Consider the following 24356-nt stretch of genomic DNA (forward strand, 5'->3'; position numbering starts at 1 on the left):
AATACCACTAATAACTAAATATATATTTAGCATTAACAGTTGAAGCTTAATTGACTTTTATCATTTAAATTATTATGTAACCCTAATTAAATAAATATAATCATTATTAATTGAAAAATTAATAAATTTAATATTGTAATAAACCGAGTTCAAAATCACTAATCTATATTATTCATTTTTAAATTTAATTACCATGCCTCTTCTTAAAAATATTTTCAAGGTACAAATAAGTATAATAGATTTCTTTATAATAAGTAAGTAGACATATTATAGTTTATAATCCTCTATTATATATAATTGTTTATAAAATATTAGATAAAATGCCACCTGACGTATTTGCAATTACATATAATAATACAGTATTTGACAGTTATAGAGCAGTGGCGTCGATAGGGGGCGCAGGGGCTCGAGCCCCCTGAAAAATTTGAATAGCCCCCTTAAGCAAAAAAAAATTTTTTTTAATGGCTCTTTAATATCCCCTTGAACTAAAAATAAACTTTTTTGATTGCCCACTGAATGATTTCTTTTATAATTCTATTGAGTAATATATAGATTTAATTTCATAATTTAAAAATTAATAAGTCTATCTAAATTATTCTTAAATTAATACTATTTTAATTATTAGATTAGATTAGATTAATACTTATAAGTTATATTTTCACTATGTCAGCTAACAATCAAATTCTGTGTTAAAAATAGAATATTAATATCACTTACTAAATATTAATTTAGCTTTAACAGTTGAAGTTTTATTGACATTTATTATTTAAATTATTATACCCTAATTAAATAAATATTAATTGAAAATTAACAAATTTAATATAGTAATTAACCGAGTTCAAAATTACTAATCAACTATATTATTGTTATTTAAATTTAATTACCATGCCTCTTCTTAAAATTATTTTCAAGTCCAAATCCAAATAAGTATAAGAGATTTATTTATAAAAAGTAAGTAAACATATAGTTTATAATCCTCTATTAGATATAATTGGTTATAAAATATTAGGTAAATACCACTTTTACAGACGTGTTTGACAGTTATATTATATATTACAGTTAATTTTTTAATAAATTTTACTAATAAATGCTTTTGATACTAAATATAAATAATAAATTGCCTTTAAATATTTAACGCCATCTATTTATTTAGAAATATTTTTAAAATTTAACATCTTTTTATTTATACAAGAATCAACAAGAATGGATGTAATAAATTAGATAACTTTTCTTCTCTTTTTTACGTGTTTTTAGGAAAGCTATTTTTTTCTTATTTGAAAAACAGTTTTGAGTTAAATTTTTAATACTAGTATATTTTAGATATTATTACAAACTACTACTATTTTAAGATAAAATATACCAACTAGAGGTGGTGCGACAATAATATATAAAATCTTAATTAATTTCTTTTATCATATCATATTACTCTGTTTCTTATTTTATAGTTACAAAATGTTTCATTTCTAATATGGCATCCCTGCCTTGTAAATAACTTAAGGCTTTCATACATTTGCCTAATTTCTTCTAAAGATTTTTAGTGTTTTTGTTTTATCAATTTTTTTTCCGGTCATGGGTTACTTTATTTGAATATTTACTGATATGATATGTTGTCAAAATGTAGTAGCAAATAATTAATTTTTTAAAAAGGTAAAATAAATAAAGGTGAAAAATGTAGAAAATTAACCAGCATCTATTATTTGTGTTTCTATGTAATTTAAGATTATTATTACAGCTGGTAGCATATGATTTCATATTTTATAAGCAATAATGGTCAACTGTGTAGTTGTTTATATATCATTAAAAATGGAAGATTATCTTTTAGAAATTTAATATCTCATACTTATCTAGCTTCCATCATGTCATTTAAGAGGAAGCTCTAACTACTATATAGTTTTATGATTTGGATTGGTCGTTTATATTCTCTTCTCCAAGAATTGTTGATTGGGTTAGGCTCATAAATTTTTCCATATTAGTTTATTCTATAAAACATTGTCTAAAAATGGTAACAGAGTGATATATTAGTTTCCTGACCTTTTGTCAATGTAAGTTGCTAATTTTATAATATGATATTTTTAAAAACCCTTATCAATTGAGGCATATGTATGAATTAATTAACCTTTTTTATCACTTGTAATTCTTTAGGCGCAAATTATTTTTTTTTATATCAGCAATCGAAAATATTTTATACTGTAATAAATAGATTTTGCATTAAAAAATATTATTTTTAGAAAAGTCTTATATTGTTTTAATTATTTATATGCTATTTTATTTTGTATGCATCATAATATAATAAATGACAAAATATGAAATTCAGAATGATTATTCAGAGTTAGCAAATTTTTAAAAAGTATAATATATTATTATAAAATCGGGCCAAAGGCCCGCAAAGGGGGGAAATGGGGGGCGATGCCCCCATAAATTTTTTTTTAGTTGAGCTCCCTGAGAGTGTAAAGGCTAGCGACGCCCCTGTTATAGAGAATATATAAAAGTTAATATTTTAATAAATCTTACTAATAAATGCTTTTGAAAATAATTATAAGTAACAATTCGCATTCAATTCTTTAACGCTTTCTATTTATTTAAAAAATATATTTAAAAATAAAACATATTATTCATCTCACAATGGATGTTATCCTTATTAAATACCCTTTTTTCCTTCTCTTTTTATTGTGTATTTTTAGGAAAGTTATTTTTTCTTCTTTGAAAAATGGTTTTGATTTTTAATTTTTTAATACGAGTATATTTTTGATATTATTACAAACTATTTTAATTTCAAGACATAATATACCAATTATAGGTGGTGCGATAATAATATATAAAATCTTAATTGCTTCATCATTTCCCTTTGGTCTTTATTTTTCAATTACTATATGTTTCATTTCTAATATGGCATCCTGGTCATGTAAATAACTTAAGGCTTCAATATATTAGCATAATTTCTTCTAAAGATTCTTATTGTTTTTGTTTTATCATTTTATATAACATAATAAATTCTGATATGAGTTTACATCGTGAGTGTCATGGCTATGACTGCAAATTAATCAACAACATCTATTATTTGGGCAATGTATAAGATTATTACTCATGCTACTGAGAGCATATGATTGCATAATTTAAATGAGCAATAACTGTCTAGTCGTTTATATATCATTAAAAATGGAAGATAATCTTTTAGAAATTTTATATCTCACAATAATTATCATATCATCTAAGAGGAAGCTTTAAGCACCATATAGTTTTATGATTTGTAATGTTTGTTTATATTATCTTCTTCAAGAATTGTTGATTTGATTAGGACTATAAATTTTTCCATATTAGTCCATTCTATAAAACATTGTCTAATGTTGGAATTGAATTAATTCCACGTTTTATTATAGTTAGATAATTATATTACATTTTATTTTAATCATTTAAATTTTATTATATGATAAATTACATTTTTATTTTTTAACCTCAATTACATTTTTTTTATCCCTTTATGTATCTTTTTTTTAAACAATAAAAAAAAATAACAAATACAAATTGATGTATATAAAAAAATGTTAATATAAAATTTTCACCGATTAAATTTAAATACAATTTGATATATAAAAAAATAAATTAATTGCCAAAATAAATAATAAAATAACATCGATCAACATATTCAACATTCCACCCTCCAAAGAAATTCGGCTCATGATTTCCTTGGATAAATTGAGTGGTAACGTCATTAACATTCATGATCACCAAGCAATACGCCACCCATGTTCATGGTGCAGTCTTCTTTTCAAACCGAATGATGGCTTAGTAAAGTAAAGACAACCCCTAGCTAATTTCCAAACCGGGTCGCTTGTGCATAGCATCGGACATCTAGATTCCTTTCGAGCAAGGTTTATTTTGTCGAATTTCTGAGTCGTTGCATCGATCTTGGCGCACGGAATTCTCCTTGAAGGTATGATCGTAGGCACAGCATCGGGCTTCAAGTGAACTTTCTCTTGTCTGACCATTTTGGGTTTGTAGGAGTAAGTTGATTCGAGGTCTTTTTTTGTTGTCGAGATTATCTTCTCGAGATCATTCTCTACATTACCCACTAAGAACGTTTTTAAAATGTTTTTGAAGGTGTGGAGCCACATACATCCTAGCAGGGGGATCTTATGACAATCCACTACAATGGCCTCCCGTGTATGTGAGTTTCCTTCATACTTAACGTTCACATTGTCAAGACCTAATAATAGCGCTGCCGTCATAACCAGTGAGTCTCATGTCCGTCTTACGCATCGCGGTTATGCCTACAGTCTTAGTTGTCAGCTTCGGAAGTATACTGTACCTGGTACCGGTGTCAACTTGCATCAACGTGGGTATGTTGTTGATGCTCACTGTCACGTTGTACGTATCATATGCAGGGTTGCCACGTCAAAATTTTCAAATTATGGGAGAAATTTGGTATTATGCGGAAGAAATATGAAAATTGTCGTAAAAATATAAAAATTGCTAAAAAAATTTTGGCGGGCTGAAGGCCCGTAAAGTGCTGGTGCAACGTATTATTTTTACTCCGTATTAAAATTACTCATTTATTTAGTGATATTGACATTTACGATTGACTTGTAAAAATTAAATATAATAAATTTAGTGAAATTGACATTTTTGACCCACTTGTAAAAATTAAATGATAAATTTAGTGATATTGACATTTTTGACTGACTTGTAAAAATAAAATATAATAAATTTAGTGATATTGACATTTTTGGCTGACATGTTTTACTCTTTATAAAAATTACTCATTTAGTTAAGGAAATTGAGATTTTTGACTGACATATTTTAGTCCTTGTAACAATTACTCACTTATTTAATGATATTGACATTTTAAACTGACATGTTTTACTCATAAAAATTACTCATTTAGTTAAGGAAATTGACATTTTTGACTACTTGTAAAGATTAAATATAATAATTAACATCATTATAAAAATTACTCACTTATTTGAAATTTATGACAATTTTTTATTCTCCTTGCAAAATTTATTTATTTATAACTTGAAAAAGGTCAAAACTTATTAAAAAAATATGATATAAATAAGATACGCGATATAAATGAGATACGCTATATAATTAATACGCGATATAATTAAGATACGCGATATAATTAAGATATATTATGTAAATAAGATACGGGATATAAATAAGATACGCGATATAGTTAAGATATATGCTGTAAGATACGCGATATGAATTCATATATATGATGTGAATAAAATACGCGATATAAATAAGATTAAATAAAATTTAATGCGGTCAAAATGCTCGCGATAATTTCTTAAATATATATTTACATTAAATTTTTTGATATTATGTAATAATTTTATTGGGGTATAATAAGCCCATTTATAAATAGTATGAATATTAATATTTGTCTTAAGCATAGTTGCATAGAAACTATCTCCACCTCTGTTCCATAAGTTGCATTTAGGGCCATGTATGTTCTCTCCAAATATACATCAAAGGGATCTCCCAAAAACCCCTACATCTGTTCAACAATATCCTTAATTCTCATAAAGAGACAGCATTGCTGTCTCAGAAAATTATAATGGCATTCTTCATCACAAGCTTCTTTGCTTATACATCTATAATAATGATTAACAATAATTTATTGTAAATAAAAATACCTGAAGAGACAATTTCCGTCACCAGTAATCCGTTCGGTAGAAAAATTATTTCCAATCACACCCTTATCATATTTTGGATATCTGTTCTTGATCGCAAAATGAAAGCATTCAGAATGATATATTTTCCAATTTCTGTTTGTGGGAAGAAAAAGATTTGCATCCTCTTTCTTGGAAATTACAGTCTCTAATATAATTTTACCATCTAAAATATATGTATCAATCTACTAATTATACAAATTTTTACCTTTCTTATTTTGTATGTCCACTTCGCAATCTACAATCTTTAAATTGTGAGGCGGGGCAACTATTAAATTAAAAAATTAATTTTATCAATTCTTAAAAATATTACTATAAGGTCGATGCTCATCAGGCTTTAGCATTTTCAATTCACTGATTGTTTTAACTCCATCATCTAAAAAATATGTATATTAAATATTTTTTTATTACCTTTTTTTTGACAATTATAATCGTCTCCAACTATCGTATTTAGTAATTTCAAAACTAGACATTTTAAAAAAGATTTAATATTAAATATGAAAATATTACCCTTCATATGATTTTCTTCGAATTAAGCTTTAAATTTTTAATTGCTGGTTCTTGAAAATTTTTTTCATCATCTAAAATAAGGAATATTATTTAATAATTAAGTCAACTGTATACCTTTAATGGTAGAAGAATGAAACTTTTTACTTGGTAACCTGGGAACTGTTTAAAAGATATTTAATAAATTTTTAAAAGTTTTAACCTTTTTTCTGTCCTGCTTTAATTGTGTCATCTTGATAAATATATAATTAATTTATTTATAAACTATACCTTTTCTTGTAACATAATGTTTTATGTTACAAATATTTTCTAGAATTTTTATCTGTTTCCCACAGGCACTCATTACTCTACATTGCCTAAATATTATAAATATTTTGATGTTAAAAATCATAATTTATACTTTTGTCATTCACAACTGTAAAAGGACCCAGCCAAGGCCATGTCATTTTTCCACCCTTCCTATCAGCTCGACGTCTGTTCCAGATAAGCACCTTATCATTGTTTTATAGGGAGTATTTTTCCCAGTATTGCGGGTTTTGTAATCCCTCGGCTGGAGCTGGGCTAAATTAATATTGCCTATGGCAATATTATGTATGTCTCGCATCTTGCAAACAATACTTTGAAAATGTTTTCACAATGTTGGTAGAATATTTTACCCATAATATTTAACGACTCTAATATAAATGAAAACTATACTTGTAGAACAAAAATGAGCAAGGCTATCATCAATGTTTTAGGACCTAAATCCAGGAGGTCAATTGACGATTTGAAAGATGGGCATACATATGCAATTCTAACAGATGCATCTAATAAGGGAAATATTAAAATATCTCCCTTGATCCTCTGCTAATTCAACAAAATTAAGCTCGTTTCAAAATTTTCCCCCTCAAATAGTGAAAAACCCAAAGGCATAGCTAACCATATAATGGTAAATATAGCAGATTCGAGATTATCAATAAATTGCATGTCTGCTTTTTGATCTGATAATGCCTCAGTGAATTTGTTAAAAACAGAGTGTATTTACATAATTGAGTCAATACCCGCCATCGATTGAATTTTTAAATTTTATAAAGCTTTAAAAAATATTTCTTAAATAAAGATCATAAAAGCTGTTATAACATTTTGAAAATTTTTTTCAATAATGAAGGTAGAGGTATATTTAGGAATGATTTCACATGTAGGAAATCTACTACATGCTGTTAATGTGTAGTTGCTATCAGAAGAATCTTAATAAAGATTCACAAAATTATGCTGAAGATGTGTTCATCTTTACATTTAATAATTGACAGTAAATTTTATAGCACCATTGCTAAAACTTAATTATATTTTATATTTAAATAATAGAACTAAATGTTTACCGTCGTTATTGAGATATTTAGACATATTATATATTTGTTAACCATTAGCTCGGTCTCTAATGTTGTTAAAGCAATCATTTCTCTCCTTTTCCCAGGCAGTTCATCAGGCTAAAAATGAGCTCGGGTGAGGCATTAGAATGAGGTAAGGAGAAGACATACTTGCATATTTTTTTCCAAGCCTGGGGATTTATCGTTATTACGAAAAAATTCTACCCATTTCTCCTCTGCTTTTAGATCATCTAACTTTAAATATTTTGGCGAATCATAAAAAAGAGAGAGAATTACAATCTCCTCAAACATGATATCAATGTCTTTCGGTATTTTTTATATATTTATTAAATTATAAAAACCATCAATTGATGGTTTCTGTTCCAAGGTCATAATAATACATTTGTAATTAGAGTTATTAAAATCAAATTTTGAGTGTAAATATTCTAAAATTGTCTTAATAATAATAACTGCTTCATTTAAAAATGTATTAATTAGAGTATTATTTGAACATTTTAATATAATATTTTTAGCAAGCCATAAAATTTATTATCAATTTTTAGCTGTAGAGATGAACAGAGCTGTAGCATGATTTTGTGAATCTTTTTTAATAAAGAATATTCTGATTGCAAGGGAATATTAATTGCATGAAGTAGATTTCCTACACGTGAAACGAATCCTAAATATGCTTCTGCCATTTCATACTCGAAAAATTTTGACAGCTTTTAAAATCTCTATTTAAGAAGTATTATTTTTAAGGTTTGTAAAATTTTAAAATTCTATCGATGGCAGGTATTAATGACAACCACCTGATATATATATATCGCAACAACTCACACCATTCCAAGTCAGACCACTTCATCAATTCTTTTAATTCAATAACTCTTTTAGTTGATAAATTAAATTCGTTAAAACATTTCTTCACTATTATTTCGACATCCTCAGATAGTATATTCATTGCCTTCTTGCAAGAATTATGTAGTATATGGCATATAGAGCCAATTGGTATTAATTCATTATTGTACTGCCTCAATTCTGTAACTTTGGTTTTTGTCAAAATTTACAGAGGCATTATCAGCGCAGAAAGCTGACATGCAAATCACTGGTAACCCCGAATCAGCTATATTTACCATTATGTGGCTAGCTACATTGTTGGATTTTTTAATATCAGAGGAAATAATTTTAACAGTTTTATTGAAATGTTCTTATTCTTGTTGAAATAGCGAAGGATCGAGGGAAATGTTTTAATATTTCCCTTATTAAATGCATCTGTTAGAATTGCATATGGATGCCCATCTTTCAAATCGTTTAGAATTGACCTCTAGGATTCAGGTACTAAAACACTTGTGATAGCCTTGCTCATTTCTGTTCTGCCACAAGTAAGGTTTACACTTATATTGGAGTCGTTAAATATCATGAGAAAAAGATTCGACCCACATTGTGATGATATAGCTCCGTGAATGTTAAACTACATGATAGATGTATACGATTTCCGCAAATGTAGTTGCATCTGTATTATTTATTATTTTTGAGAATATTTTTGTATTGCAATTGATGTAGATATACTCCCCTGTACTGACTTATATGAATGAAAGATTTATTATTGGATAAAAATAAAACAGGATAGAAAGAAATTTACAAACTAGACATGTTTATAAATATTTAAAATTTATTTTAAAAATATAAAAATAATCAATTAATGTCTCTCAAAATTATTATTTATATATTAAAAACGTTAAAATACTAAAAAAATATTTTTTGGGAGAAATTAAAAAAATGCGGTAGATTTTTGCGGGAGATTTCTAATTGCGGTAGTTTTGCGGGAGAGAGATGTCTGCGTGTAAACTAAATAATTGCGGGAGTCTCCCGCTGATGGGGGGAGACATGGCAACCCTGGCTCATATGTGGTATCCTTGACCCCCATATTGTACACTTCCAAATTCTGCAGATTATATTCTTTAAGTGTGTTTGAGTCATCGTCATCGTCATCATCTATTACTTCGATGTTCATAGCATGGTTCATATTCAATTGACAATCACGATCTTTGTAATCAGAAGATCTATTGTAAGTATTATTGTCATTTTTTTATTGGTTGGGCCTCAACGAATATTTCGAAAAACCATTAATATTTTGAGGGTTGTGTCTGTGCTGACCACGCCGGGGATAGTTGGTTCGGTTGTCACCTCTATAGCAGTCATCCCGTCGATCAGGGTTTTGATGATGGTCAGAGTCGTGACGATTGCCATGGACGTTGTACCCGCTATTATTGTATCGATCGTCGTAGTAGTTATCGTTGCGATTATCGAAACGGTTGCGGCTATAGTGACAATTATCGTAGCTTTGATGAAAAAGATTGTCGTGGAAGTTGCTATGCCGTCCGTTGAATCGTTTGTCGCGGTTGTTTTCTTAGCATATATCGTAGCGTTCATCAAATCGTTTGTCACGGCAATAGTCGCAGCGTAAATCGTAACGTTCATCGAAATGTTGTGCGGGGCGATTGTCATTGATGAACTGGGGTTGCTTGATAAGAGAATTACCATGTGCGTGAGAGTCCCGAATGGGTTTTGTTGTTACGTAACTATTTTTGACTCTGCCCATGTGATTAACCTCTTGTACACTAGGTGATACATTCAAATGTTACAATTTCATCTCACCCTTGATGACATTTGGGTCCGCGGTGTCTTCCTCTAGACCTAGATTGTAAATGTCTTCTACGGTCATAGAGCTCTTGACCGCTTTCCTGATATCTTTGGAATACGAAGATACACTCACTTTCTCAATAATTCTCTGAATGACATTAAATTTACATTCTTTATTGAGTCGTGCTACGCGCGTGACCCAAGCCGAGAATGTCTCATCCTTGCCTTGAGTTGCAGCATAAAATAATGATAGTTTAGCGTTCTCGGTCTTCGTTGGATGTTGTAACTTGAATTTGCCAAGCAGGGTGATTGGGTTCTGGAAGTCTTCCTCAGTGCAAATTGCCCCAATATTATTGAATTCGTCATCAGGAAGACTTCGGAGAAATAAAGCGGCCTTTTATCCATTGGAGATCTTGCTGGTGTTGAAGAAATTCTGCAATTTTCCTATGTAGGCGCTGTCATCGCTATTAAAATCCAGCTTGACAAATTCAGTCATATATTCAAAGCATCCATCGTAAGAGAATTATAATCGATAAAGGCGCGAAATAGAATAAATGTACATTGCCAAATCAAGATCAAATTATGAGATAGTACTTACGCAAAGTTCGGACGTAGATTGGCCTCCATGTTGGAATTGTTTTAAAATCCACATTTATTATTTGATAGATAATTACAATACATTTTATTTTTAATCATAATTGAAATTTTATTACATGATAAATTTCATTTTTATTTTTTAACCTCAATTACATTTTTTTTATCCCTTTATATATCTTTTTTTAAACAATAATAAAAAAAATAACTAATACAAATTGATGTATATAAAAAAATCATAATATCAAATTTTCACCGATTAAATTTAAATACAATTTGATATATAAAAAAATAAATCAAATGCCAAAATAAATAATAAAATAACATCGATCAACATATTCAACATCTAAAATGTAACAGAGAGTTATATTAGTTTCTTCAACTTTTGTCAATGTAAGTTGCTAAGAATTATATTATATTATGTGATTTTTTAAAACCATTATCAATTGTGGCATATGTTTGAATTAATAACCTTTTTTATAACTTGTAATTCTTTAGGTGTAAATTTTTTTAATCCATCAAGCGAAAATATTTTATAATGTAATAAATAGATTTTGTATTAAAAATATTATTTTTAGAAATGTCTTGTATTGTTTTAATTATTTATATGCTCGTTTATTTTCTGCATAATATAAGAAAGGACAAAATATGAAATTTAGAATAATTGTTCAGAGTTAGCAAATTTTAAAATATAATATATTAATATAAAACTCGGCCGAAGGCCTGCAAATTAGGGGGTATGAGGGGCTTTGTTCTCATGAAATTTTTCTAGTTGAGCCCCCTGAGACTGTAATGGCTAACGACGCCCCTGTTCTAAAATTATAATAATATCAATTAATATATTCTAAAATTTATAAATATCAATTAATATATTCTAAATGATATAGTATCAATTAATATATGAGATAAATTATACATACAATTTTGCATCCATTTTCAAATTTTAGCGTAAAATTAAAAAAGTATTAAAAAAAGCAAACCGCTTGCTGTAAAAAAATCTAATTTGCACAATACCATCTAAAATGCATTATTAGCTTTTAAAACGGAGCGTTGCAATGCTCAATTTATAACATTTCAGTCAACTTTTACAACTATTCTACTGGCAACGGAACTTATACATCATAATTACCCCTTTCTTCTCTTCGCTATTCAAACTGAATACATAGTCTTACCGCCCATTCAAATAAAACGGGTAAACATAATGTATGTGATATATATTAATACACTAATAACGCTTATCCTACTCCTAGTTAGTGTTGTTAAACGGCTCGTTTTGAGCCGATTTTTAATAACGGCCAACTCAATACTTCATCTAGAATAATATTACGCAAGTCTGAAGATTTTGTTTGTAGAAGGAACAAAGGTTTAGCCATCTATTAGCGAAATCTCGAGGCTTAGGTAATATTTTTCTGGCTAAAATATTGAATTAGCCGTTTTTAAAAATCAGCTCAAAACGAGCCGTTTAATAATACTACTCCTAGCTAGGGGTGGGACCAATACCAATATAATATTGGTTTACAATACCAATACCAATATCAGGGTTTCGAACCGTTTAGTATAACGGTTCGGTTCGTTCCGGTTTTTAGTTTAAAATTTTATAAAGGTTTTGTTCCATTTCGGTTTTTTAAAAAAAAATCATATCGGTTCGGTTCGGTTTATAATTTATAACGGTTCTTTTCGGTTTGTTCCGGTTTTTATAAATTTAATTTAAAAAAAAATTAATCATTAACCATGTATATATTAATTTTAGAGAAAAATCTTTTTAGTTTATAATTTCTTATTTAATTTATCCATGATAATCTAATAGATATTTTTATTAAATTTAGGAAATATAAATTAGACAAATTAGTTTTTTTTATTTCATAAATAAATAAGATAAAAACAAACATGCGTAAATACAATAATCAATAAAATAATATGTATACTATACTATTTAGGTTTAAAAAGAGAATTCGAACGGATAACTAAAATATTTTATAATATTTCAGGATATAATTTAGTTCTCTGCGCAGAGAGTATAAACTTAAGGCTTTAAAATGCTCTTTCTACGGAGACCTGCGTAGCTGGAACTGCTAGCACAGTTATAGCTAACTTATAAAGTTCTGGCATACTATTCTTTACATTTTCCCAATAATTCAAAAGATTAGTATCTTTTTCTAATCTCTCTTTATTATCAAATGACCGAATTATATATTCTATTTCTATACATTTATTATAATTTTCGATGCCCTGAGAATTATTCTTATTAAGACTTTCATGCGACTTTAATAAATCTTCAAAATCATCATCTAAATTATCCTTCGAATACGAACACGTAGGCATAGTATTTAGAATTTCAATATTCTGATTATTTAGATTTTGTGTCAAGTTCCAATTTTTACACAATGTTTTCTGGCGATCTCTCTTTCTTCAAAAGTTAAAAATACATTATATCTAGGGTCGAGATAAATAGCAGAGCAAAAAACTACATTTTTATAATTTATTTCTCATGCTTTCATCGTAGAAACTAAAAGTCTGGCAAATGGAGTGTCTACTTTACTCGTTTGCATGAGACATTTGATCCACGCAGCATAAAAATCGCCCATTGTCAATTGTTCACTTTGTAAATATTTTGTCAAAACATAAGCTGGATATAAAGCTTTTAATATGTCACTAATTATTTCCCATTCATTCTCTGATAAACATTTTTGATCGCTTTGGAGCGATATTTCTTGGCAAAAGCTTTTTAACTCTAGTAATCTCTCCAACATTAAATAGATAGAGTTCCATCTTGTGCAACAATCTATTAGTGGTTTTTTCAAATTTAATTTTGAGAGAATAGCCATTGTTGTCTGATTTCTTATTTTTTTGCAGATGTTTCTTGCTTTATTTATAATGACAATTTCATTTGAATTTTTAATGCAATCATTAATTAAAAATATTTAATTTGATATATAATGTTGATAATATGGAAATATTTAATTTGAAAAGAAATCACCAATTTAAAAAATGCCCCCAAGGAAAATTAAAATTTTAAATTTAGGTTAATAATTTAAAATTAATTATTTTTAAAACCGTTTTGAACCGGTTTAAACCGGTTCAAAATATTTATAACGGTTCGGTTTGCTCTTTTAATATTTTCTTCATAATGGTTCGGTTAAGGTTACGGTTCAGAAAATCATAACGGTTCATTCCGGTTTTCCGGTTCGGTTCGGTTCGGTTCGAACCCCTGACCAATATAAACCAATATATAATTATATATTGGTATTGTTTTTACAACCAATACCAATACCAATTACCTAAATATATTGGCTTTGAAATATTGTTTAAATACAATTTTAACCAATACCAATACCAATATTAAAAATTTAAAATAGATAAATACATAAAATTATTTGGTTTTATCGTGGATAATTATAATGTGGATAATTATATCGTGGATAATTATATCGTGGATAATTATATCGTGGATAATTATATCGTGGATAATTATATCGTGGATAATTATATCGTGGATAATTATATCGTGGATAATTATATCGTGGATAATTATATCGTGGATAATTATATCGTGGATAATTATATCGTGGATAATTATATCGTGGATAATTATATCGTGGATAATTATATCGTGGTATTTTTTTTACTTTCATTCATAAACATATTACATCTGTTATTTATTCCAAATATTCCTGTGATATCAATATTGGTGTTATTTATAATTATAGTTTATTTTTATTATGGAAGTAAGTTTTCTATATGATATCTATCAATTTTATCTATTTATTCATTTAGGATATTATAATGAATGAAAACCAAATCGAGTTAATAAATAGATAATGATGTTGATACTAATAATAATATCGATAATGAACAAGAAGAATCAACGATATCTAATAAAAGACGAAATACAGCAAAAATCTGGGAATTTTATACTAGTTGTGATAACAAAAAAAAGGCTATTTGTAATAAATGTAAAAAAAAATTATCTATTCCCAATTTTGGAACCTCAGGATTATGGACACATCTTAAATCCATCCACCCAACTTTATATAAGAAATGTGAACAAATAAATAATGGCAGTAAAAAAATTAACACCATAAAATCATTTTTAATTAATAATGTAAATAATAAAGCTAATTTAAATAATTTAATTATGGACTTTTTTATTCAAAATAATTTAGCCTTTTCAATGGTTGAAAATGAGTCATTTAAAAATTTAATAAGCTTTTGCAACCCCTCATTAACATTAATTTCTAGAAAAACACTTAAAAAAGAAATTATGAAACATTATCATAGTTCTTTTATCAATTTAAAATCTGTACTTTCTAAAATTACTTCTAAATTTTCTTTAACAATGGACATTTGGTCCTCTCCAAATAAAATACCCTTTATGGGCATAACCATTCATTATATTGATACTGATTTTAAATTAATTAATAATTTATTAGATTTTATTCCTTTTTAAATCAGCACATAAAGCTATTAATATTTATAATATTTTTAATTGTGTATTAAAAGTAAAATTTGAAATTGATTTTTTTGTATTACATTAGATAATGCTAGTAATAATTTAGCATTTTTAAAAATTTTAAAACTAAAAGACAATTTTGATAATGTGTGCAAATATTTTTGCCATATTATCCATTTGTCTATCATGGCTGCATTGGAACCTCTAAATCCAACTTTAAAAAAAATAAGAAATTTTTAAAAAATTTTTAAACTTTCTATATCTAAATTTAATAAACTTGAAAAATATATCTTGAAAAAAATCCAAATTTAAAATTTCCTCACCCTATTTTGGATATACCAACACGTTGGAATTCAACGTACCAAATGCTCGAAAGGGCTATATTTCTCAAACCTTATCTCACAATATATACCAATCATTAACAAAATACTAATGAAGAATATTATATTAGTGCCTTAGCTTGGAATAATATTGAAATATACCGAGAATTTTTAGAACCATTTAATTTTGCTACAGAGAGGGCCTCATGTGCTAATACTCCATCAGTTTCAACAATCATTCCTTTATATTCCAGTATTTTTGAGCACGTTGAGAGTTATAATAATAATCCTAATGCTATTTTAAAGACAGCTTCATTAGCTGCCTTGACAAAACTTAATAAATACTATAATTTTAATAAACACCTATATATTATTTCAACAATGATTGACCCAAGGTTTAAACTATCAAGTCACTTATTAAAGCATAATAGTATAGAAACTCTTATTGGAATATAATATTTATAAAACAAATAATTACAATTCAGCTGAACCTACAAATGAAACACAAAATAACAAAAAATTATTTTTTTTTGACAAAATATATCAGGTTGAACCTAGTCACAACAATAATAACTTAGAAATAAGCAAATATGTGGATGAAGCCACAATTTGTAATGATACAAATCCATTAGACTGGTGGAAATTAAATAAAAATAGATATCCAATATTATCAAAAATTGCCAGAGATTATCTTGCAATTCCAGCTTCTTCATCTAGCTCTGAAAGGGCTTTTTCAGAAGGAAGGTATATTATAACAGATCAACGTTGTTCACTACATGAGCATACTATCCAAGCTTGCCTGTGCTTAAAAAGTTGGATGCGCATGAAGGATTCTTCTTAAATACATAAAATTTTTTCTTTATATTACAATCTTTTGCACTATATTTTATATAAATAGAAAATTATGTTACATTTTTAGTGTATTCATTTTGCTATATTCTTTGTGCTAAATAAAAAGTTTCAAAATATACGTTTATTATTTGATTGGTTTGTTGATTTCAAAAATATATTAGTTTAAAAAAAGAATTTGGACTTAGTAAAATTTTGGGAGTTGGTTCTTAGCCCTGTTTTTATGGTAATGCTTCATTTTTTTTTCCATGTTTATTTAAAACTATAAATTAAGAGTTTTATAATCACTATTTCTATTCTTTTAATTAGTAATTTGAATTTAAACCAATACCAATATAAACCAATATATACCAATATAAACCAATACCAATAGCAATACCAATACAAGAAATAGAAAATATTGTTTAAACCAATGCCAATATTTTAGACCCAATACCAATACAATATTTTGTTTATATTGGGTTTTTAATATTGGTTCCCAGCCCTACTCCTAGCTCCTAGTGATGAATTTCACGGCCGTAATGATCAATAACGTTTAACGCTATGCATCATCATTACTCAAATTTGTATTGCACATATATAATTTAAAATGAAGATAATCTAATGCAAGAGTTCCTTGACTTTAATATGAATGAAGAATTTTTTAGAAATTATTCTAAAGATCAAGACTTCATTGAATTGATTAACAAAATGAAAAATACTCAGGATAGTTATTCAACATCAGAAATAAATTTAAAAGACCTTCAAAAACAATGTAATTTTTGGTTACTTGGGCTTAAAAAATTTAATAGGATGGCACAAATAAAGTTTTTGGAGTTTTATTACTATAAATTTTATATTTTATTTAGATGTAAAAATATAAAGGATAAAACTTCTGATATTAAACAGAAAGTAGATGAAAAATATTTAGTTTTACAAAATTTACTATATCAAGTTAATTATTTGAAGCAAGAAGTAAAATTTAACTTATTTTTAATTCAATATGCTTTGAAGATTAAAAATTGTATTAATTGTCCCACATTATATGAGGACTTAGATATACTGCCATGGCAACAATTTTTTGAAATCATGCCTGAATATAAAGAAATAGGGGATAAAATTATCATAGGTTAATAAATAAATTGATTAAAATGTATTACGTTCAATTATAATAATTAGATGATGATAGCTCATGTGATAACTTGATTAAAGAAAATAATATTGATGTACAACATAAATTGGCCTTAGCACGATTAGATTGTGAGTTAGAAGAGAGAAAAGCGTTTTATTTAATGATATATACTATAATTTAATTATTATAAAGGTTGGCACAAAATATTGAAAAATTATTAGTAATAAAGCAAGATATACAAAATAATATTATGGAAAAATCTAAATTATTAGATTCTATATACCCTTCTTTGAAACAATCTCTAAAAGAAACACTATTAGTTCAAAAGTTGTTTGGGTTAGATTTTGAAAAAGTTGTTATAAAATTTAATAAAAACAATGTAATATAAGTTAGTAAGACCTGCTTAAAGATGAAAAATCATTAACAGGTTTTAATATAAATTATTGCCCTAAAGAGCAGGTCAGTGATTTGCCAATCCAGCTTGCATATTTTTTGTTTGAGATGTATTTTCTATATGGGTCATTCCACGTCAAATCGACCAAAAAAACGCGATTTTTGGATGACCATCTTTAAAATAAACCAAACTTGGCATGATAGTTATTTATTTTGTATATTTTTGTAAATTCTAAATTTTAGAGTGCTAGCTCTACCAAATCCAAAGATATACCCCTTCAAAGTAGAGAATTGCATAATGCGTGATTTCTTAAATCTTGTTTTTCTTAAAAAATACTTAAGATAAAATTACAAATAATATATCATTTTATAGCCCTTAAAATTTTACATTGGAAAATATTTAAAAAAAATTAAAAAATTTTAAGTGTTTTTGTATTTCCGGTAAAAATAAAAAATTAACATTCCTGGGAAGGGATATTTTTTTGGTGTTGATACTCTCTAAAAATGTTTATTACCTTTATATTAAACTATTTTTGTTTTTATAATTTTATTAAAATTTTTATTATTTTTATAAATAAAAAAGGATAATATAGATGGCGTTATATATAATTTTAATAATAATATATTTAATTTAATAAAAATATGTTTTATATCGGTATTAAAATAAAAAAAAATCGATTAAATATAACCAGTATGATGTCTTGAGGCAATAAATAAGGAAGCGGCTCATACGGATATGGTTATTAGGACGCTATATTTTAAAATAAACATATAAAATTTCATATACAAACAATTATAAAATAAAATACCTCTTTTTTAATCTTATCCCATTTTGCACATATTAATAGAATTTCCTGAAGCGATAATTTATAGGTACGTCCTGTCACTGTTATAGAATCTACTATCGTTATTATTTGATTCATGGGCAACCATATCTTTTCCTCAATTGTGGGATAAAAGAGGATGGTGTTGGTCCATGGGGATGTAAAAAGGAAATATATATCTCCTCAGTATTTTCATTCTTTTTCAGTACTGTGGCCAACCACCAAAAATCGTCATAAACACATGTTACGAATCCTTTAATATCAGCAAAACACAAATTATTGGCAAAAGACAAATCGGCATTTGAGATATTATTAATTTGAAAGTCCTTTGCATATGAATATATTTTTGATTTAAGTTTACTTAACCTCAAAAGAAAAACAGCATGTATTTGCCGAGTTCCTGGAATGGGACGAGCTAAATTGAATCTTTCTCGTAGCTTAATCTCTTCTAAATTGTATTGTTCGTTGGTTATATACGTAAAATTTACTGATGGCATATTTTGTTTTGCAAACTGATTTAAATCAACTGGTGTTAAAATGTGTCCAGAACTGGTGGGCTGAAGGCTTGAACGTGCTGCTAATCTTTTTAATGTTTCGCCAAGGCCTTCACATGGACCTTTTCCATGAGATGTAGCTAAAAAATGCCATTCAGCTGCTACACCAAAATCTGATTCATTATAACACAGATTTATGAAATTTTTTCTGTTTTTATATTGAGCAGCCGATCCGTCAGAGCAGTAATAGATTTTACATGGCTTTTTGTTAAAATGATTGGTCAAAAATTTTATCATTTCAGTCTGGTATAAATGTACTGCAATAACATCATGTTGAAGTGACTCTGATATTACCACATAATTAAGGTTTTCTATATTGTTATTATTATTATAATATGCTATCATAGGATGGATAGTGACCTGATTATTATTCCAGTGAAATCCTTGAACAGCGTCTTGGATTACAAAGGCATAATTTTCAGAGAAATCACAAATTATCATAAATTCATTTTGTTGTAAAAAATGTTTAAGTTTTGAAATATATGATGACTGATTGGTAGCGATAAAGGAATGACGTAAGGTGGAATTTTTTCTAAAAAAAAAATTAAAAATTCTTGAGAAGATTTTGTTATTGTTTCCAGATTACTTCTATCAACAGACACCCACTGTTTAAAGGATATATGATCTATGTCATTTTAGGCAAATACAACATCTAATTGTTTTTTAATTGAGAATGTGCCTGGACAATAGTTACAATCTCCTAAATAACAAATAGGGAGTGCTGGATTGCATATTGTTTGAGCTAAAATATTTTTATAGTTATGTAATGGATATTCTGGCATAGCTAATAGTTTTGCCAAATTAGCATCTACAAATATAAGCTTAAAATTTTGATGAATTACACAAACACACACACTGTGTGTTCCACTGGCTCCAGCCAGAATACAATTTTTTGGCAGTAAATCTGCAAATTTAGAAAATCCAACTTTAATTATCGGGTACCTCTCTTTAAATCGTTCATATAATTCTTTTAAATTGTTTAAAATTAATCTTTTTTGAGACTGCTCTCTTTTCCCCTTGATCATTATGGATTTATAGTCTTTTTTCCCGGGCATCGCACGACTGACTTCATCAGAAGAGTAAAATTTTTCTATAAAATTCACGATTTCCTGAACAATTGTTCGCCCAGGTTTTATAATGGGAGATGACATAAATCCTTTTAATTCTATTAGTTTTTTTGATTTTCTTACCAAGTAATTCGTGGCTTTGAACTCCATCTCAATTTTTTTAGAGGTCCAAGAAGGGGGCAATATATATAGTAAGAAGTTGATATTTTTTTTCCTTAGAAATAATTGGATAATGATGTTTTATTTTGAAGAAGTTCGTCATTTTTATTATTTTGTATATCAAACTCAGGAAGGCTGCTTCTTAATATGTTTTGACTTAATGCTTTTGTTATTTTTTTAAGTTTTTCTTGCGAATATTTCTTTTCCCCTATTCTTTTCGTTTTTATTGGGGATTGGCCTATTTCTTCTAGCGATACATTTATTATATCCAAAGTTGAACTGGATGGGGCTAGTTCGGGCTCTTCATTTTCAGATATATCCTCAATGGATTCCATATTTTTCAAATTTAAGCGACATGAGTGACATAATGATCGGCCTATTGTTAATAAACCTTTGGATTTTTTAATCTTTGGTGTAACCTAATTTTATATATAATAAAAATAATCACGATATCCAATAATAAAAAAGATATTATATTGGTAAAAATCCAGAATCTAAAATTAAAAAGGTTTTAATCCATAATATAAATAAACTTACCTTTTGTAGATTTTTTGAAATAGACTTATGGCCTTCTCTAATGAATGGATTACTACAAAGTGATTTCATTATTACAATTTTTTAAATTTAAAAAAAAAATTTAAGTAAAAAAAGAAATATTTTTTTAATCCTTATGTTCTTTTCAATCATGATTGATAATTAAATTTTTTATTTATCGATATAAAAATTTAATAGAAAGAAAGGAATAAAAAATAAAATAAGATGATAAAATCTTTAATTTCAAATAATAACGATAGTAGATACAGAAGTGTGAAATATATACAAATTACCGCCTCAAGAATTTCTATTTAAGCGCAAAATGGATTGCGATAAATAGATATATTTTTATAATAGCTTGAATATAATTTTAAAGTATCTTTATATGGGCCGCTTACTCATTTATTGCCCCAGGACATCATACTGGTTATACTTAGATTTATTTTGATTTAATACCGATATAAAATATATTAAATATAATATATTATTAATAAATTTAGTATAACGCCATCTATATTATATTTCTTTATTTACAAAAATAATAAAAATTTTAATAAAATTGAAAAAACAAAAATGGCTATCGAGATTTTTCATTAAATAGTTTAATATAAAGGTAATAAACATTTTATGAGAGTATCAACACCAAAAAAAAATCCCTTCCCAGGAATGTTAATTTTTTATTTTTACCGGAAATACAAAAACACTTCATTTTTTAAATTTTTTTCAATATTTTCCAGTGTAAAATTTTAAGGGCTATAAAGTGATATATTATTTGTAATTCTATCTTAAGTATTTTTTAAGAAAAACAAGATATAAGAAATCACGCATTACGCGATTCTCTACTTTGAAGGCGTATATCTTTGGATCTGGTTGAGCTGGGGCTCTAAAATTTGGATTTTATTAACATTTACAACATAAATAACTAACACGCCAAGTTTCATTCATCTTTGAGATGGTCGGCCGAATCACTGGTCGATTTGTCATGGAATCGAATTACCCATATATTTCTTATTGGGATATAGAATTCATGGGGATTTGAAATTTCAATTTTAAATCATTTACTGAGGGCAATTTAAATTTAAATAATTGGAAATGTATTTCAACATCTGGAGAATACCCATACTATGGATTTAGATAATTTTGCTGTGAACATTAAAACTACTCTTATTTTATATTAATTTTCTATAGATTTTTCATACTAATACTTAGTATAGAACATAATTGTCTGGTCCACAAGTGGCTAATATGCACATGTTAACAGATTTTTTAATTCAAATTTAAAAATTGCCCCCATTCGATGATTTAAAATAGAGAGAATCTGAATCCCTGTGAATTCCATATTCCAATATCCATATTCATTATTAATAGAAGAGACCTGTGTCTCAAGCCCAAAATTTTTGCTGAAATAGAATTGTCTTTGCAGAACTTTAATATAAAATAAATATTATCATCCTCACTGCAAGACCTCATAAATCTCCTTTTTTTTAAATGCTCAGGAGAGACACAAAAATATTTTTAATAATTATAGAAAAATTTGATTATAATGATAATTTTTCAACTAATCATAAGATGTTATATAATTGTATGAGTATGCCTCTTAATATTTTTTGGGCTTGGGCCTAATTTTATTAGAATAATTGGATTTGGGCCGGGCTGGGCCTAATATTAAAAAAAAATTGGGCCGGGTCAGGTCGGACCTTGGAAATTTTTTTAAATATATCTAAATTTATCAATTTTATATTGAATTTTTTATGTAAAATAAAAATATTTGATTTTATTTATTGAAATTAAACGTATAACATGTCTTTTATTTTGAGTAATTATAAAAATTAATTTCTATATTTAAATAAATTCGGGCCGGGTTGGGTTGGTAAATTTTTTAAATAAAATTTCGGGTTCGGGCTGGGCCGGCAAAATTTTTTAAAAAAATTTCCGATTAAGGCCGGGCCGGCAAAATCTTTTTAAAAAAAATTTCGGGCCAGACTTTAAAAATTAGGCCCGATGCAGATCACTAATTAAAATATCCACATTTCAAGTTCTTGAATAATTCTTTGTTTGAGATATTACTAATTTTTCTTATTATTTATTAGGATTATTTAGTTTCCAATATGGTTAGAGCATTACCTACACCTTTGTATTCAATTTATGCCAAATATCTTTCTTACAAAAAATTATACAATGATAAAGAAATTCACTTTGATATATACGAAGGTAATTATTATGGTATTTAATCTTTCATAATAACTAGACCTACATGTTACTGGCTCATGTTGCTGCACATTTGTGTGGCACATAGAAAATTAAAATATATAAAGTAGAGACCTTCATGGGCCTTAATTTTTTGACCAAGTCCAGCCCAGGCCCACAGTAGAAAAAAATTTTTAAGCCCAGATATTTAAAAAATTTTCAAGCCCATATAAGTTTCACAAAAAATTTCCAAACTCTGCCCATATCCATATAAATTTTTTTTAATAAAAATAAGCAATATTTAAGTATATTTATATTTTGTTTGCAATACTGAAATTTTTATTAAAAAAAATGACAATATTTCTTTAAGTTAGCAACTGTTTTAAATAAGCTAAATTTAAATTTAATAATCTTAGGCCCCAAGTCCATTTAAAAAATATTTCAAAAACTCAGGCCAAGCCTAGGCCTGCTTGAAAATATAATATGAGGCCTGTGAACCAACCTGGCCCATGAAGGTCTCTAATATAGAGATACAAAATTATAAATTGCTTTACATATTATTCTTTGAATTTTAATATTGAAATTGCAGAGATGCTACCCTATTTTTGCTTCAATATTTTTATATTGTTGGGTAGGCTCATTCAAAAACAAATATGAATCAAATAGGAATGTATCGATTTTTTATCGGATCGGGCCGATATTTCATCCATTTTAAAATATCGGTTTTCAGCCAATCTTATAAAATTTTCCTATCCGATAAAAAATGACGTTTTTAACAAAAATAAAATGTTGTAAAATTTAAAAAAAAGTGATATATAAAAAACCATTTATTTTTATAAACAAAATCGAAATCCATTTTTTGTTTATTTTTTAAATAATAATAATGAATTAATAAACATTCTGCCATATTGTTATTTTTTTGCGCATCATGTTTATAAAAATATGCGTTAATCTATTCAGAATCTGTTTTTAGTGAAGCTGGTGATATTGGCAGTCCCCATGACCGCAGGCTGACCTCTGATAAATTGGAAATTTTGTTATTTCTAAAAAGAAATCTTCGATATATTAATTTAAATATTTATTTCAAATTTCAAAATATATTTTTATTACTTATTAACTTTAAATGATTTATAAATATTTTAT

General features: G+C 27.1%; 2 protein-coding genes and 1 long non-coding RNA gene across 13 annotated transcripts in view; 1 reads left to right on the plus strand and 2 right to left on the minus strand.

Annotated features, from left to right (window-relative positions):
* The window catches only part of LOC135931464 (uncharacterized), a 65100-nt gene that overhangs the window by 15428 nt on the left and 25316 nt on the right, over positions 1-24356 (plus strand). For all 11 annotated transcript variants that reach the window (XR_010573046.1, XR_010573044.1, XR_010573045.1 and 8 more), the window contains 6 exons: positions 16980-17190; positions 17233-17338; positions 17378-17492; positions 17543-17645; positions 17688-17847; positions 23117-23237. Coding sequence is in view for 8 of the 11 variants with exons in the window: in XM_065468593.1 (XP_065324665.1) it covers positions 16980-17190; positions 17233-17338; positions 17378-17492; positions 17543-17645; positions 17688-17847; positions 23117-23237 (816 nt within the window). In the remaining 3 variants the exon portion in view is untranslated. The remainder of the gene's footprint in view (positions 1-16979; positions 17191-17232; positions 17339-17377; positions 17493-17542; positions 17646-17687; positions 17848-23116; positions 23238-24356) is intronic.
* LOC135922562 (uncharacterized) lies at positions 5297-6040 on the minus strand. The gene is made up of 4 exons (XM_065456960.1): positions 5992-6040; positions 5887-5946; positions 5643-5844; positions 5297-5600 (listed from the first exon to the last, which is right to left on the minus strand). The coding sequence occupies exons 1-4, from the start codon at positions 6020-6022 to the stop codon at positions 5498-5500; spliced, it is 396 nt and encodes a 131-aa protein (XP_065313032.1). The 5' UTR covers positions 6023-6040; the 3' UTR covers positions 5297-5497.
* On the minus strand, positions 6320-6879 carry LOC135922621 (uncharacterized). Its single transcript, XR_010570976.1, has 4 exons — positions 6586-6879; positions 6456-6541; positions 6388-6417; positions 6320-6347 (listed from the first exon to the last, which is right to left on the minus strand). It is a non-coding gene; the product is annotated as an uncharacterized LOC135922621 (long non-coding RNA).

The sequence above is a fragment of the Gordionus sp. m RMFG-2023 genome, chromosome 1 (assembly GCF_954871325.1).
Source record: "Gordionus sp. m RMFG-2023 chromosome 1, tfGorSpeb1-WG-v2, whole genome shotgun sequence".
Taxonomy (NCBI): Eukaryota; Metazoa; Nematomorpha; class Gordioida; order Chordodea; family Parachordodidae; genus Gordionus; species Gordionus sp. m RMFG-2023.

Bases quoted from the DNA above. Each gene is read 5' to 3' on its own strand.
- LOC135922562 (XM_065456960.1), bottom strand. From the start codon at position 6,022: ATGCTAAAGCCTGATGAGCATCGACCTTATA. The intron at 5,947-5,991 runs GTAATATTTTTA...TTAATTTAATAG, and splicing joins TGATGAGCATCGACCTTATA to TTGCCCCGCCTCACAATTTA. The intron at 5,845-5,886 runs GTAAAAATTTGT...CATATATTTTAG, and splicing joins GGACATACAAAATAAGAAAG to ATGGTAAAATTATATTAGAG.